The 17,032-nt window shown below is 44.0% G+C and overlaps 2 protein-coding genes across 3 annotated transcripts in view; one reads left to right on the forward strand and one right to left on the reverse strand.

Annotated features, from left to right (window-relative positions):
• LOC139375013 (cation channel sperm-associated auxiliary subunit beta-like) overlaps nucleotides 1-2,052 on the forward strand; it is a 39,304-nt gene extending 37,252 nt beyond the window's left edge. The window contains exons 25-28 of the mRNA XM_071116373.1: nucleotides 272-413; nucleotides 1,275-1,375; nucleotides 1,592-1,666; nucleotides 1,802-2,052. Coding sequence (XP_070972474.1) covers nucleotides 272-413; nucleotides 1,275-1,375; nucleotides 1,592-1,666; nucleotides 1,802-2,023 — 540 coding nt within the window. The 3' untranslated portion in view covers nucleotides 2,024-2,052. The remainder of the gene's footprint in view (nucleotides 1-271; nucleotides 414-1,274; nucleotides 1,376-1,591; nucleotides 1,667-1,801) is intronic.
• Nucleotides 2,053-2,224: 172 nt separating this feature from the next.
• On the reverse strand, nucleotides 2,225-16,762 carry LOC139374199 (ankyrin repeat domain 6a). Of its 2 annotated transcripts, none has more exons than XM_071115218.1 (15): nucleotides 16,592-16,742; nucleotides 16,366-16,419; nucleotides 15,731-15,889; nucleotides 11,605-11,703; nucleotides 10,926-11,123; nucleotides 10,533-10,631; nucleotides 10,298-10,375; nucleotides 9,906-10,010; nucleotides 9,510-9,671; nucleotides 9,258-9,416; nucleotides 8,802-8,954; nucleotides 8,267-8,380; nucleotides 5,396-5,729; nucleotides 4,932-5,293; nucleotides 2,225-4,766 (listed from the first exon to the last, which is right to left on the reverse strand). In XM_071115218.1, the coding sequence occupies exons 3-15, from the start codon at nucleotides 15,875-15,877 to the stop codon at nucleotides 4,578-4,580; spliced, it is 2,199 nt and encodes a 732-aa protein (XP_070971319.1). In that variant the 5' UTR covers nucleotides 15,878-15,889; nucleotides 16,366-16,419; nucleotides 16,592-16,742; the 3' UTR covers nucleotides 2,225-4,577. The 2 variants fall into 2 exon arrangements, with proteins under 2 accessions (XP_070971319.1, XP_070971318.1); XM_071115217.1 differs by having other exon boundaries at nucleotides 4,393-4,766; nucleotides 5,396-5,732; nucleotides 16,592-16,762.
• Between the last annotated feature and the right edge of the window lie 270 nt (nucleotides 16,763-17,032).

A 17,032-nucleotide genomic window follows, 5' to 3' on the forward strand; every position in this document is an offset into this window, starting at 1 on the left:
AATAACCCTTGAATGAGTAGGTGTGTCCAAACTTCTGACTGGTACTATACATTAAATATTGTAACATTTATAACACAAAACAATATTGAATATGCTATACACTCATATTTAGTACCACTTAGTGGAATATATTAAAGTATTGTCTTAATGTAACTGTGCATTCTGCATAATTCAGTCTTGTCGGCTGCGAACATGAATGAAATCATATAAAAATCGTATATTGGTTAAAAAGTATTTTAGTCTTTCCCATGTCCTCTGTGTTGTACTGTAGGTGCTGAGGCTAACGTTTCCTGTGACTGACTTCAACATCACCCTGTTCCTGAGGAGAACCAACCACGCTGACCACCCGCTCTGCTCTCCTTACTTTGTTACTGTCACAGAGGTCAACAACCGGACCAGCTGGAAGGTCACTGGTCAGTCTCATCCCAGAAGGTTTTGCAATATAAGGATGTTTTTAAAGATGGAATCAGCTTTAGGGGAAACAGCACCACTGTCCGCCCCAGCACCTTTGTTTTTGTTTTGTGGCTGAAATGGAGGCGAGGTGCGTCGAGTAAAAAATATATAATTTGCAGTACACATTCTGCTGTTCTATCTATTTAACTTGTCAAGTCAGTTAAGATGATGGCCTACCCCGACCAAACCCTTCCCTAACCCGGATGACAATTGTGCTCCGCCCTATGGGACTCCCGATCATGGCCGGGTTGCTCTGTAGTAACGCCTCTAGCACTGCGAAGCAGTGCCTTAGAATGCTGTGCCACTCGGTCCCCCAAATGATGTCCGAGTCGGGAAAAAAACAGCGTTTGTTGTTTGCAGTAACGTATTTTGTTGTTGGGGCCTCTCGAGTGGGGCAGCAGTCTAAGGCACTGCATCGCAGTGCTAGAGGCGTCACTACAGATCCGAGTTCGATCCCGCTGACACGGCTGGCCTACGGGTTAAGCGGGCACAGTGTCAAGACTGTAACAACCAATTGGATATCACTAAATTGGGGCGAAAAAGGGGTAAAAACTACAAATTAAAAATTTAAAAACATATGTGTTTTTGTAATATCCCAAACGGACGTGGCAGTGTCACCATTCAGGATTGCAACTTTAAAATGTGAAAAATACATATTTTCTGTCATCTTTTCAACCAGAAAAAACTGATTTCAATCAGAAAAGGGTGTGATCATGACTTCCCTTGCAAAATGTTGCCTAATGGGCAGGTCTCTAGTGCACTATAGTGAAACACACATTCTCTGTTGTTAACCAGTCTTTTCCCATCCTTTGTGTTGGTAGGGACCCATGCCACCCCCACCATGGACAGGATGAGACAATATCTTGAAGACAGTCTAAAGAACAATCTCTACAACCCAGAAGGACTGCAGATCAGCCTATATGTAAATCATCTACAGTCTCCCTGACTATATGACATAAACTGAAAATAAATTGTAAAACAGTTGAGTGTAATCTGAAAACATCTGCATAGACATACTGTCATTTCAGTCATGCGAATTGTGCTATGAAATAGCAGTTTCCATCTGGGGTTTCATTATGACAATGTTATAAATATAATATTTCTCCAACCTAACAACCACCACCATTATTTTCCACAGGGCTCTGAGCTTTTCCACTTCCGTATCTCTGTCATTCCTGGAGTTGTGTTGTGTGACCTGGTGGAGGAGGTACAGGTGAGGAACCTTGTAGCTTTTACACTGAAGTCAGTAACGAATAAAAAAAGAGGAAGAGCAAGATAACCTCCGGCCCTCACCTATTTCTATCCTTCCTTTCTCGCTCTCCCTTTCTCTCTCTTTCCATACGGGTAGATCTACGTAGACGAGCCTCCGCTGGCGTTCCCAACCCAACACCTCGTCAACAACATGGCAGCCATCATCCTGGGAGGCCTGCTGCTCTTTGGCTTCCTTCTCATATACAACGGTGTTGCCATGCCAACCAAGAGCAGCATCAAAACCCTCCTCAAGAAACACAAGCCCACCATCTCGCCAACCAGAACCCAGAACTCTACCACGACACAGGGACCCGAGTAGGATTTTACAGTTCGGCATTGTAAGAGTGTGTTATAGAGTTGTACGTTCCATTTTTAGCCTTTTAACCTAAGTATGAGATGTAAATGTTTTTAGTGTTCAGATTGATCCTTTTTTCAAATGTGTGTTCCATGACATTTGTATTTGGGAAAGATTGAAAGAAACTAGCAAAGATGAAAAGGTACAAATGAAAGGAAAAACACATGCTCGGAGTGGGTTTTATTGGTTGTTGCTGTGTTTTCAAAGAAAATACAAACTGTAAAAAAAAATTTCACAAAAAGTTAACCAGGATTTGTCTGACTTTGTCAGATACAACCTACCAGAATATAATGTAGTAGTATCGCATATTATCTCAGGCCTATAGGAGTAGTCGGGAAGGATCCATAAAGAAAACACATCACTCATAGTCGTGAGTACGTAGTAACCCATATTAAAGTGAAATGCTGCATAGGAGCAGCTACAGTGGCTTGTGAAAGTATTCACCCCCCTTAGCATTTTTCCTATTTTGTTTCCTTACAACCTGGAATTAAAATTGATTTTTTGGGGGGGTTGTATCATTTGATTTACACAACATGCCTACTACTAATATTTTTTGGGTGACACAAACAAGAAATAAGACCAAAAAAATAAACTTGAGCATGCATAACTATTCACCCCCTCCTAAGTCAATACTTTGTAGAGCCACATTTTTCAGCAATTACAGCTGCAGGTCTCTTGGGGTATGTGTCTATAAGCTTGGCACATCTAGCCACTGGGATTTTTGCCCATTATTCAAGGCAGAACTGCTCCAGCTCCTTCAAGTTGGATGGGTTCCGCTGGTGTACAGCAATCTTTAAGTCATACCGCAGATTCTCAACTGGATTTAGGTCTGGGCTTTGACTAGGCCATTCCAAAACATTTAAATGTGTCCCTTAAACCACTCGAGTGTTGCTTTAGCAGTATGCATAGGGTCATTGTCCTGCTGGAAGGTGAACCTCCGTCCCGGTCTCAAATCTCTGTAAGACTGAAACAGGTTTCCCTCAAGAATTTCCTGTATTTAGTGCCATCCATCATTCCTTCAAATCTGACCAGTTTCCCAGTCCCTGCCAATGAAAAACACCCCCGCAGCATGATGCTGCCACCACCATGCTTCATTGTGGGGATGGTATTCTCGGGGTGATGAGAGGTGTTGGGTTTGCGCCAGACATAGAGTTTTCCTTGATGGACAAAAAGCTACATTTTAGTCTCAACTGACCAGAGTACCTTCTTCCATATGTTTGGGGAGTCTTCCACATGCCTTTTGGTGAACTTTTTTGCTTATTTTTTTCTTTAAGCAATGGCTTTTTTCTCTTCCGTAAAGCCCAGCTCTGTGGAGTGTACGGCTTAAAGTGGTCCTATGGACAGATATTCCTATATCCGCTGTGGAGCTTTGCAGCTCCTTCTGGGTTATCTTTGGTCTCTTTGTTTTCTCTCTGATTAATGCCCTCCTTGCCCGGTCCGTGAGTTTTGGTGTGCGGCCCTCTCTTGGCATATTTGTTGTGGTGCCATATTCTTCTATTTTATTAATAATGGATTTAATGGTGCTCCGTGGGATGTTCAAAGTTTCTGGTATTTTTTTATAAACCAACCCTGATCTGTACTTCTCCACAACTTTGTCCCTGACCTGTTTGGAGAGCTCCTTGGTCTTCATGGTGCTGCTTGCTTGGGCCTTTCAGAACAGGTGTATGTATACTGAGATCATGTCACAGATCATGTGACACTTAAATATTGTCCACCTGTGTGCAATCTAACTAATTAAGTGACTTCTGAAGGTAATTGGTTGCACCAGATCTTATTTAGGGGCTTCATAGCAAAGGGGGTGAATACAAATGCGCTCACCACTTTTCTGAGTTTTAATCTTTTTTCATTTCATTTCACCAATTTGGACTATTTTGTGTACGTCCATTACATGAAAACCAAATAAAAATTCATTTAAATTGCAGGTTGTAATGGAATAAAATTGAAAAAAACGCCAAGGGGGTTGAATACTTTTGCAAGGCACTGTATAAGCAATAAATGGGAAAAACAAAGGGGACGTAGCAGATGTGATATTTCATTTTCAAATGGGTTACAATTAGGTTAAGGTAAGGGTCAAACCAAAGACAATCTATTATATTGACAAGATAGTTGAGTGACCACTAACATTGGAAATGAGTGTCCTCAAAGATGGAAGCACTGTATTGTCTTTGATGGAAGGCAGGCCAAAGGAGTCGAGATCAGGTGGGACTATTCTAGCCAATGAGAGGGCAGATACACGTGTGAACAAAAGGCACAACTCAGATTAAGTTAAAAAAACATTAGGTTTCCGAAATGCCACATGCGTTCACTTATATCAATGCATTCATAACAACCTAACCATTTTGAAACTTATTTGATCAAGTAAGCAATTCAAGTTTTTCTTATCCAAATTCGACTCATTGTCCTCCATAAAAAAATCCTCACTTTGCGGTCTTATTTTCGTGGACAGATTTTGGGCAAAGTAAACCCTCTCGCTTCATCTCTTCCTCTGCTCAAACTCATGATGTCAGCCCGGTTGACATCAACTGTCTGTGCTCCCATTGGTCATCCTGAGCTGTTCAAGCTCCTCCTCCAGGCTTCTAATTCGCTGCAGGAGTTCGGCCCTGTCCTGCTGTGCCCTGAGCTCTGCCTGCCGCTTGGCATCCTGGATCTTCCTCTCATACCAGCACTCCAGCTGAGTGGACACTGTCTCAAAGAACCTCTGGGTCACCTGCAACAAAGATACATGAAGTGAGTGAAGAAGAAGTTACCCCTTCTCCAAACACAACCCCGTCCCAGAATCCAAGTGAAAAGGAATCATTGGTCCACAGCCCACCAGAGGGCAATGTGAAGCCATTGATATAGTATTCACCACAGCTATCTTGTCATCAGTTACCTCCATGGCGTGTAGGTTGTTTCTCTCCTGACTGAATGTGGGCTCAGGGGGTCTGTCCATGAAGAACTCTAGGGTCCTGGTCCCGACACTGGGTGGTCTCATCAGGCCGCGCGTCCTGATCCGGTCCCGGAGGTGCTTCTTGTGGTGCCAGCCATGGCTGTCCTGGCCCCGGCCCTGCTTCCAGTTGCTGGTGGGAGACTGGCTGCTGCTGACACTGCTGGAGCAGCCATCCCAGATCAGCCCCGGAATGTGATTGTTGAGCAGTTCTGGATGCTGACACCGGGTGGCGGTAGAGCTCAGGAGGATTCCTGGGTGATGGCGTTGAGCTAGCAGAGGGAGAAGAGTAGTGTTCTGGTCGTCATCTGAGAAGGGAGGAACGAGAAATGGAGCTTGTTTTTGTGATTTGATTTCTGGAACCACCTTCCCATGTCTCATTCTCATTTCATGCTCCTCCTAACACCCACCTGGTGATCTGTCCAGCTTCAGCTCAAAGTACTTCCTGCCCGACCCCTGACCCTGGCCCTGCTCCATTGCCGGACTGTGTGGCGCATTGTGGGTGATTGAAGGCGAGGGTGAAGGGCATGACAGCAGGTTGACGTAGTTAGCCAGAGAGCTGCTGCTGTCCCCAGAGAAGACAGAGAGCAGGGGGAGGCACTCTGAGTCTCCATCGTCCCCCACAGACTGCTCCACAGACGGAGAGGGGAGCAGCTTGTAGTACTGGGGGTGGGCTGGGAGGTGGAGGTCCATATCCTGGATCTGAGTCATGCACCACCTCTTCAACTCCTGGGTTGCTGCTGCCTGCTTGGGGTGTGAACACCAGAGAGACAAATTGTGTGCCTTCTGGGTAGTGTAACTTTTGATTTCACCTAATTTTAACATTCTGTCATAAAGAGCACATGTTCAACTTCATAAAAAACTATTTGTCTGGTGGTTAAAGTGGTTAAGTGGTTAAATAAGAATATTAATATACTAAGTGCCAAATAAAGTAACAGGGTTGACTGTAACATGGTTGAGGATTTCACCTCGAAACAGCCATTAATCCTTAGGCGCGGTAAAGGAAGTTTGTTGTGTGCAACAGGGAGAGACAATTGAAAGTAAGCTTCACCCAAAATGTTTTATCATTAAAACATTTCTAGCCTGTCTATCTGTGAGTAACTGGGTTGACATGTTGTGTTCGACTTGCTCACTTTTCCACCACAAAACATGTTCAAAAAGAGTACAACCAGCTCACCTGCTTTTACACTATAGTTTTACTATTAGATGTTACATTTTTCTTTAGAGACAATTTTTTATTTATTTTATATATAATAGTTTCTACACATTAAAATGAGAATTCAGTTCACATAACAGGGTTGACCTTAAAATGAGGGACAGACGTAAATGAATCACTAATCCCATCAACTAAATAATAATTTTCAGAAATGACTTTGTCAAAGCAACAAAATAACTAGGGCTTTACAAACCTGGAGAAATGTTGCGATTAAGTGGGATGAAATATTAGAAGTCACAAAGGAGGAACATGTCAAAATGCTGAATGTCTTTATTCATATTAAAAATCTGATTTATTAAATTCTCCATGTGATCTATATTAAAAAGGCACATCAGCTAATTTAACAGCCTTTAAAAAAGATATTTAAAAATGGTGCACAATTTCTACTTAAAATATCAACGGGACGCAAACCCAGGGGTTAGGATTAGGGTGACTGCTGCCTGTTTTGTGTGTGGACAACCAGAGAAACATAGGGGTTAGGGTGGCTGCTGCCTGTTTTGTGTGTGGACAACCAGAGAAACATAGGGGTTAGGGTGACTGCTGCCTGCTTGGTGTGTGAACAACCAGAGAAACATAGGGTTAGGGTGACTGCTGCCTGTTTTGTGTGTGAACAACCAGAGAAACATAGGAGTTAGGGTGACTGCTGCCTGCTTGGTGTGTGGACAACCAGAGAAACATAGGGTTAGGGTGGCTGCTGCCTGCTTGGTGTGTGGACAACCAGAGAAACATAGGGTTAGGGTGACTGCTGCCTGTTTTGTGTGTGGACAACCAGAGAAACATAGGGGTTAGGGTGACTGCTGCCTGCTTGGTGTGTGAACAACCAGAGAAACATAGGGGTTAGGGTGACTGCTGCCTGTTTTGTGTGTGGACAATCAGAGAAACATAGGGGTTAGGGTGACTGCTGCCTGCTTGGTGTGTGAACAACCAGAGAAACATAGGGGTTAGGGTGACTGCTGCCTGTTTTGTGTGTGGACAACCAGAGAAACATAGGAGTTAGGGTGACTGCTGCCTGTTTTGTGTGTGGACAACCAGAGAAACATAGGGGTTAGGGTGACTGCTGCCTGCTTGGTGTGTGGACAACTAGAGAAACATAGGGGTTAGGGTGGCTGCTGCCTGTTTTGTGTGTGAACAACCAGAGAAACATAGGGTTAGGGTGACTGCTGCCTGTTTTGTGTGTGAACAACCAGAGAAACATAGGAGTTAGGGTGACTGCTGCCTGTTTTGTGTGTGAACAACCAGAGAAACATAGGGGTTAGGGTGACTGCTGCCTGCTTGGTGTGTGGACAACCAGAGAAACATAGGGGTTAGGGTGACTGCTGCCTGCTTGGTGTGTGGACAACCAGAGAAACATAGGGGTTAGGGTGACTGCTGCCTGCTTGGTGTGTGAACAACCAGAGAAACATAGGGGTTAGGGTGACTGCTGCCTGCTTGGTGTGTGAACAACCAGAGAAACATAGGGGTTAGGGTGACTGCTGCCTGCTTGGTGTGTGAACAACCAGAGAAACATAGGGGTTAGGGTGACTGCTGCCTGCTTGGTGTGTGAACAACCAGAGAAACATAGGGGTTAGGGTGACTGCTGCCTGCTTGGTGTGTGAACACCCAGAGACACATAGGGGTTAGGGTGACTGCTGCCTGCTTGGTGTGTGAACAACCAGAGAAACATAGGGGTTAGGGTGACTGCTGCCTGCTTGGTGTGTGAACAACCAGAGAAACATAGGGGTTAGGGTGACTGCTGCCTGCTTGGTGTGTGGACAACCAGAGAAACATAGGGGTTAGGGTGACTGCTGCCTGCTTGGTGTGTGGACAACCAGAGAAACATAGGGGTTAGGGTGACTGCTGCCTGCTTGGTGTGTAAATGAACACCAGAAATACATGTTGTCATGTTTTCAGAAGATGTGGGTTAGTGAAGATGTTAGTTAGAGATGTTGTGAATACGTTTCAGACGTTATTACGAAGGGTGAATAAGGCCCTGGTTAAAAGGAGTACACTGTATAGAGAATAGAGTGCCATTTGGGATGATTATAGAAGGTATATAAGGGTGTGGTTGTGCCATGTAATACAATACCTGTCTCCTCTGTGCCTCCTCTCTGCCCTGGGCAGCTGTCTGGTCCATCCTGTAGAGACACTCCATCCTCTCTGCTGCCACCCTCTCCTGGGTCAACATGTCCAGCACTTTGATCTGATCAACACAACGCCGAACAGCAGCTATCAGTCAAACATAATTCATGGTTGCATCTCAAATAGCATTCAAAAGTGTTGCGTTATAGGGGGAATATGGTGATAAAAAATAATTTACAAAAAGATTTGGTTGCAGAAAATCAAGTCGGACATTTTTAAGTGGATATGACAAACTTTAGAAGCCTTTCAAACCTCAAATACACGACAAGTTTGCATTTCCTGCCGTGCAGGAAAATTCTCAGCCACAAAAGAGTGATCAAATTAAGATGCTACATCTGTATGTCATTCATGTCATTTCCACACAAATGTCCACACAAATTCGAGTGGTTTACAGGCTGTATTTGCAGTTTGTCTTTCTGTATGAGACAGAAAAAGCCATGTGTGCAACAAAGTTGAATTGAATTGACTGGTAGCAGACAGGCCTGGTGTATGCTCTTGCGGTCCATCCTCCCAAGCCTAGTATAGACTTGCTCCTGAACCGTCAGCATCTGTGTCCTCATCTCCTCTTTAGTGGCGTTCAGCTCTCCCTCTAGCCTCTTGATCAGGGGCTTACAGTGGCAGCCATTGGCTGGGGCCTGACCAGGCGACACAATCATGTATAATTGTGATATTTGTTTTACATATTTTCTTTAGATTTCTTTCATTGGTTTCTTTCTAAATCTCTTATATTACCAATATCAACAGCAACAACAATACTTCTACTGTACTGTACCGTACCACTACTACCACTTCAGTTATGGACACCCCACCCCTAGGGTTGTAACATTTCAATAACTTCAAGAGGAAATAAAAAGTTGGTAATGTAATATTCTATCTGGGGTTTCACGAAAACCTGGGAATTTTGGAAATGATCGGAATTTTGCAGCGTGGTGACTGACCTGTTTGACATTGCCGTCCTTGTCGCGGTACAGGGTGTATAGCTGATAGGTTTTGCCGTTGTGAGGCGGAGGGGCTTCATCATGTGTACACAGTCTGCTCTTCCTGTGGAGTTCGGGATGGCCATTCATTCTTCTTCTCGGAGTATCCTCTGCCAAGGCCTGGAAGAAGGAGACTTCATTGTCAATTATCTTGCAGAGAACAGAAATGGTCTTCATCCTCACAACCCAATCCCCTGAGACACCCCTAAGCACCTGTTCTTTGAAAAGCTTATGTCTTCTCCTTCTGTGGTAAGGGCTGGTTGGGGTGACTGATGTTTTACTGTAGTGAAGGCGGTGGTGATGATGGTGAGGCAGCCCTGCTCTGCTGGCCCTACGCTCACTACCGTGAGACGCCTCAGCCATGTACCCACTGTCCTGATGAAGGAAACAGCCAGGAGGCAGAGGTGAAGGAGAATATAACTTTATTGTCCAATTGTACACAAAGGTCCATGAAGGTTCGACTTCCGCTTTACCCCAACCTAATAACTCAAGAGGCACAAATAATGTAAACATCATATTTAACACTGGGTTGGCATACCCCCGTCTACTGTCATCCATTTTTTACCTGTCAATATACACCGCCTAATTTTACCCCCAGACAGCCTTTACCTTGTTGGGCAGAATTTCTTCTCTAGTGACAGACTGGGTTCTGCGTTCTGCCTTCAGCCGGTCCCTTTTCTTCCTCACCATCCTTTCTCTAGTGAAACATTGAACCTGACCAAAGCACAGGAGAGTAGAAAACTAACTATACTGTCTGTTGCTACCTCACAGTCCATCCAAGGTGCATAAAATGAAGAACAGACTGGATTACCGACTGGAAAAACTGACTACTCATCGAGGCGCTGGGTAATCATCTGCACTCTTTATACTCCTTAATAAACTGTCACCCTTGGAGGGAAATGTAAGTTCACTAACAGGTGTTTTGATGCCAGAATCAGCTCGTAATGTGTATCAGATCAGTGTGCCATTGGTCTATGTCCAAAGAAACATCTTATGCTGACCTGAGGAGCTCTGGCCAGCAGGAGAGACACGTCTTTGTGGTTGTAGTCTCTGGCCTTGTCCAGGGCAGTCTTCCCTGCCTGGAACACACAGCAATTAATTGAAAGGTCGCGTTGCTGACAAGGTCCCTGCGCTGTTGACAATGCTCCTTTTAAATGCAACCCCCCTATATAGTACACTGGTCAGAAGTACAGCACTGTATGGTAATAGAGTAGCATTTGAGATGCATCCACTTACGTTGTTTCGTGCGTTGCCATCAGTCCCTGCCTCCAGGAGGAGCTGAACAGTTTTCTTGTGGTTTAGGGCAGACGCCACATGGAGAGCAGTGTCCCCTAGCTGGGGTATAGGAAACAGACAGGTGACTAACCCTAACCCTATCCCCTAGCTGGGCACAGGGAAGAGTTGACTATAGGTGTGAGAGCAGTCAAAGGAGCCCACCCCCCTAGGGTTAGGCAGGATAAGCTGATCCTACATCTATGTAAAGGTTACCTCTACCCAGAGTTGAGCAGTCACTGACTGGACACAGTCTCTCACTGACTGGACACAAACTCTACTGTGGCATCAAACTAAACAAGTAATCAATGACGTGAAAGGAGCTGTAGTAACAATATAAATCAAGCTGGGACCTACCTGGTTTTTCTCCGTAACAGAGCATAAGGCGCCCACCAGAATCTTGATCATGGCCAGGTGATTGTAGCGTGCTGCCACATGCAAACAGGTGTCCCCCACATTGTTCTTGATGTCTGGTCTGGAGCCTCCCAGCAGCAGCACGTGGGCGCTCTGAGCATTGGCATTCTGACAGGCCAGGTGGAGAGCTGTGTTTCCTGCCTAAGAACAAACACACAAAGCCTAGTGTGGCAGAACCGAGCCGTCAAGGAGGAAAGTCTGTTGATGTGCCCTTGAGCAAGGCACTTAACCTCTCTGGGATAGGCGGGACAGTCGCGTCCCACTTGGCCAATAGCGAGGGAAAATGCAGAGTGCCAAATTTTTAAAAAATACTATAAAAATCTAACTTTCATTAAATCACACATGTAAGATACCAAATTATACCAAATCTGGGGCGCTGTACTACTATGACTGACCCTGTGACACAACACTGCACCTATCCGGTGTATGTGTATTTTTATAAAAAATTACAGCGACACCCTATTATGGTGCACTACTTCAAAAGGAGTGCACTACATAGGGAATAGGGTGCCATTTGGGATGCAATCTGACAGTGGCATGAAAAACCTGTCAGGCACCAGACAGAAAAACATTTCAGTCCTAATGATTTTTACCATCATTGGTCACATTTGAATTGCTGTACCTTGTTCCTGGCGTGAACGTCAGCTCCAGCCTTGACCAACAGTTTGACTGACTGACAGAAGCCATGCCATGAGACCTCATGGAGCGCCGTGTTGCCTTCCTATCAGAAACAGCGAGACGTAAAGCACTGTCATTAGAAGGAGTGAAACATTTGTTTTTCTAATAATGTAATTTAATTAATCTGCCCGGACCTCATATAGATTGCTAATACAGTTCAGGTACATTACATTCCTCCCTGTGTTGTGAATGCTTGTATTTTTGGCCCTCCTGTACATTAAATTAAGGAAATGTGACTTTGTCTTCAGACTTGAAGATTCAGTGACATTTCAGTAACATTGCTTCAGATTCCTTCATGTGACATTCAGAGTCTGTGTCCCACGTGGTGCCCTATTCCCTCTATAGTGCAATACATTTGACCAGGGCCCATGGGGACCTACAGTGTATTCGGAAAGTATTCAGACTCCTCGACTTCTCCACATTTTGTTACTTATTCTAAAATTGACGACATATTTTTTTCTTTCCTCATCAATCTACACACAATACCCCATAATGACAAAGCAAAAACAGGTTTTAAGAATGGTTTGCAAATATATTCACAATAAAACACTGAAATATCACATTTACATAAGTATTCAGACCCTTTAGTCAGTACGCTGTTGAGGCACCTTTGGCAGCGATTAACAGCCACGAGTCTTCTTGGGTATGACGCTACAAGTTTGGCACACCTGTATTTGGGGAGTTTCTCCCATTCGTCTGTGCAGATCCTCTCAAAGGATGGGGCCAACAGAGATGGCCGCCTCGCTTCGCGTTCTTAGGAAACTATGCAGTATTTGTTTTTTTATGTATTATTTCTTACACTGTTACCCCAGGAAATCTTAAGTCTAATTACATACAGCCGGGAAGAACTATTGGATATAAGAGCAACGTCAACTTACCAACATTACGGCCAGGAATACGACTTTCCCGAGGTGGATCCTCTGTTTTGGACCACCACCCAGGACAATGGATCGGATCCCAGTAGGGATCCTATTTCAGGGGCTGAGTCACTGGCTTACTGGTGCTCTTCCATGCCGTTCCTTTTTCAGTCTCTCGGTCCCATTCCTTTACACTTGTGTGTATCAGGTAGTTGTTGTGAAATTGTTAGATTACTTGTTAGATATTACTGCATTGGATCTAGAAGCACAAGCATTTCGCATTAATTGATGCTAACCATGTGTATTTGACCAATACAATTTGATTTGATTTGAAGCTCTGTCAGGTTGGATGGAGAGCTTTGCTGCACAGCTATTTTCAGGTCTCTCCAGAGATGTTTGATTGGGTTCAAGCTGGGCCACTCAAGGACATTCAGTGACTTGTCCCGAAGCCACCCCTGCTTTGTCTTGGCTGTGTGCTTAGGGTTGTTGTCATGTTGGAAGGTGAACCTTCGCCCCAGTCTGAGGTCCTGAGCACTCTGGAGCAGGTTGTCATCAAGGATCTCTCTGTAATTTGCTCCGTTCAGCTTTCCCTCGATTCTGACTAGTCTCCCAGTCCCTGCCGCTGAAAAACATCCCCACAACATGACGCTGCCACGACCATGCTTCACCGTAGGGATGGTGCCAGGTTTCCTCCAGATCTGACATTTGGTATTCAGGCCAAAAAGTTAAATCTTGGTTTCATCAGACCAGAGCATCTTTTTTCTCATGGTCTGAGAGTCCTTTAGGTGCCTTTTGGCAAACTCCAAGCTGACTGTGAATTGCCTTTTACTGAGGAATGGCTTCTGTCTGGCCACTCTACCATAAAGGCCTGATTGGTGGAGTGCTGCAGAGATGGAAAGTTCTCCCATCTCCACAAAGGAACTATGGAGCTCTTTCAGAGTGATCATTGGGTTCTTGGTCACCTCCCTGACTAAGGCCCTTCTCCACCGATTGCTCAGTTTAGCCGGGCGGCCAGCTCTAGGAAGAGTCTTAGTGGTTCCAAACTTCTTCCATTTAAAAATGGTGGAGGCCACTGTGTTCTTGGGGACCGTCAATGCTGCATAAATGTTTTGGTACCCTTCCCCAGATCTGTGCCTCGACACTGCTCTACAGACAATTTCTTCGACCTCATGGCTTGGTTTTTGCTCTGACATGCACTGTCAACAACTTATATATAGACAGGTGTGTGCCTTTCCAAATCATGTACAATCAATTGAATTTACCACAGGTGGACTCCAATCAAGTTGTAGAAACATCTCAAGAATGACCAATGGAAGCAGGATGCACCGGAGCTCAATTTCGAGTCTCATTGCAAAGGGTCTGAATACTTATGTAAACACGTTTCACTGTATATTTGCACAAATTTCTAAAAACCTTTGTCATTATGGGGTATTGTGTGTAGATTAAGAGGGAAAAAATGAATTTATTCCATTTTAGAATAAGGCTGTAACATGACAAAATGTGTAAAAAGTCAGAGTCTGAATACTTTCCCGAATGCACTATATACAGTTGAAGGTGATTGAAGTTTACATACACTTAATTAAGTTGGAGTCAACCATTCCACACATTTCTTGTTAACAAACTATAGTTTTGGCAAGTCAGTTAGGAAATCTACTTTGTGCATGACACAAGTACTTTTTCCAACAATTGTTTACAGACAGATTAGTTCACTTATAATTCACTGTATCACAATTCCAGTGGGTCAGAAGTGTACATACACTAAGTTGACTGTGCCTTTAAACAGCTTGGAAAATTCCAGAAAATGATGTCAGGGCTTTAGAAGCTCCTGATAGGCTAATTGACATCATTTGAGTGAATTGGAGGTGTACCTGTGGATGTATTTCAAGACCTACCTTCAAACTCAGTGTCTCTTTGCTTGACATCATGGGAAAATCAAAAGAAATCAGCCAAGACCTCAGAAAAAAAATGGTAGACCTCCACAAGGCTGGTTCATCCTTGGGAGCAATTTCCAAATGCCTGAAGGTACCACATTCATCTGTACAAACAATAGTACACAAGTATAAACACCATGGGACCATGCAGCTGTCATACCGCTGAGGAAGGAGACGCGTTCTGTCTCCTAAAGATGAACGTGCTTTGGTGCGAAAAGTGCAAATCAATCCCAGAACAACAGCAAAGGACCTTGTGAAGATGCTGGAGGAAACAGGTACATAAGTATCTATATCCACAGTAAAACGAGTCCTATATCAACATAACCTGAAAGGCCGCTTAGCAAGGAAGAAGCCACTGCTCCAAAAACCGCCATAAAAAGCCAGACTACGGTTTGCAACTGCACATGGGGACAAAGATCATACTTTTTGGAGAAATGTCCTCTGGTCTGATGAAACAAAAATAGAACTGTTTGAACATAATGACCATTGTTATGTTTGGAGGAAAAATCAGAAGAACACCATCCCGACCGTGAAGCACGGGGGTGGCAGCATCATGTTGTGGGAGTGCTTTGCTGCAAGAGGGACTGGTGCACTTCACAAAATAGATGGCATCATGAGGCAGGAAAATTATGTGGATATATTGAAGCAACATCTCAAGACATCAGTCAGGAAGTTAAAGCTTGGTCGCAAATGGGTCTTTCAAATGGACAATGACCCCAAGCATACTTCCAAAGTTGTGGCAAAATGGCTTAATTGAGGACAACAAAGTCAAGGTATTGGATTAACCATCACAAAGCCCTGACCTCAATCCCATAGAAAATGTGTGGGTAGAACTGAAAAAGTGTGTGCAAAGTGTGTGCAAAGGATGCCTACAAACCTGACTCAGTTACACCAGCTCTGTCAGGAGGAATGGGCCAAAATTCACCCAACTTATTGTGGGAAGCTTGTGGAAGACTACCCGAAACCTTTGACCCAAGTTAAACAATTTAAAGGCAATGCTACCAAATACAAATTGAGTGTATGTAAACTTCTGACTCACTGGGAATGTGATGAAATAAATAAAAGCTGAAATAAGTCATTCTCTCTACTATTATTCTGACATTTCATATTCTTAAAATAAAGTGGTGATCCTAGCTGACCTAAAACAGGGAATTTTTACTAGGATTAAATGTCAGAAATGGTGAAAAACTGAGTTTAAATGTATTTGGCTAAGGTGTATGTAAACTTCCGACTTCAACTGTATTGGGACAGATCCAGATTCAGAGACATTTCTCTCCCTCACCTTGTCCTGCAGGTCTAGAGCGCAGCCTCCCTTGATGAGTCCGTCTATGATATCACTGTTCCCCACCATGGCTGCTCGGTGGAGGGCTGTCTGGTGGCCCTGTGATGACAGAAGGACATGGGCCTGGACTGCCTCCCTGTCACTCATCACTGCTCACTACTGTCAACACAACACACAGAATACTAACATTAAACACACACGTGTACACATGGACGCACACATGCATACGCACGCACACAAATGCACGCACGCACGAGCACACACATCACTAATGTGCAACCCAACACACATTACACACTCAGGTTAAAATGTTAAAAATGATAAACTCTATCTCAATCACAAAAATAGTGCATCAACCTCCAACACGCAATCTAAGATAAAAAGCCATTCATCTCTATGTACCAAATGAAGTCTGGTATGATCACGTAAAGATAGTGTAATGGGATGAAAAACTAATCTGGGTAACAAAAACATGATCTAATAGGGATTATTGTTTGCTGTATCAGATCATCAATAATGATTTCATTCTTTTTTTTTAAATAACATCAAGGACAATATCTAATGGTCGATATGATGAATATATTTAAAATCTAAATGGTCAATATTTTTCATCTGATCTGAAAGCATTGTTTTACCTCATCCAGGATGTCCGTGTTCCAGCAGGATGTATCCCAATCCCAGATTGATGCCTGAGAAAAGTCAAACAACAAACCGACGACTGATGGGCTCAATCCAAATACGTATTATAAAAAATATATAATATGGCCTCTCCTTACAAAAGGCATTACAGCATTGTAGTAGGCAAATAAACATCGACTGAAATGAGCTCAGCTAGACTGTAAACTGCAAATAGTCACTCACTCCTCACACAACTGTAATCTGCTGCTCTCGGACAGAGTGCCCGCTGTGTATGCATGCGTGTGCACATCCACGTGCATATGTACATGGTCATGTGTGTATGCCAGCCAGTATGTGCATTGGTGAGTACGTATTTATGTGTGTTTGTGTGTGTTGGCGAGTCTGTGGGTGTGTGTGCCAGCTAGCAGAATTAAAGGCAGTAAACAACTCCATGTATAATCCACAGGGGGGAAGCGGAGGAGATCCTACTAGCTGGCTCTGCTATCTATCTGTTACAGATAAAGGCTGGGAGTGGAACACAGAGCAGACAGGGAGCAGAGAGGGTTAAACCCTGCCCAGATACCACCACACAACCGCTCTGCCTCCAGACCACCCAGTATAAGCTATAGGCACAGAAGTTAATTGTATGATCGCTATGGTTATAAACCTGTCGGGATTATAAAA

This window comes from Oncorhynchus clarkii, chromosome 19 (genome assembly GCF_045791955.1).
Source record: "Oncorhynchus clarkii lewisi isolate Uvic-CL-2024 chromosome 19, UVic_Ocla_1.0, whole genome shotgun sequence".
NCBI classification, from domain to species: domain Eukaryota; kingdom Metazoa; phylum Chordata; class Actinopteri; order Salmoniformes; family Salmonidae; genus Oncorhynchus; species Oncorhynchus clarkii.

What these genes read in the sequence shown, in the direction of transcription:
- LOC139374199 (XM_071115217.1), bottom strand. Translation starts at nt 15,877, where the DNA reads ATGAGTGACAGGGAGGCAGTCCAGGCCCATGTCCTTCTGTCATCACAG. An exon ending in GAAGCTGGACAGATCACCAG is followed by an intron (nt 5,294 to 5,395) that starts GTGGGTGTTAGG and finishes CTCCCTTCTCAG; the next exon opens with ATGACGACCAGAACACTACT. An exon ending in ACAACCTACACGCCATGGAG is followed by an intron (nt 4,767 to 4,931) that starts GTAACTGATGAC and finishes TCTTTGTTGCAG; the next exon opens with GTGACCCAGAGGTTCTTTGA.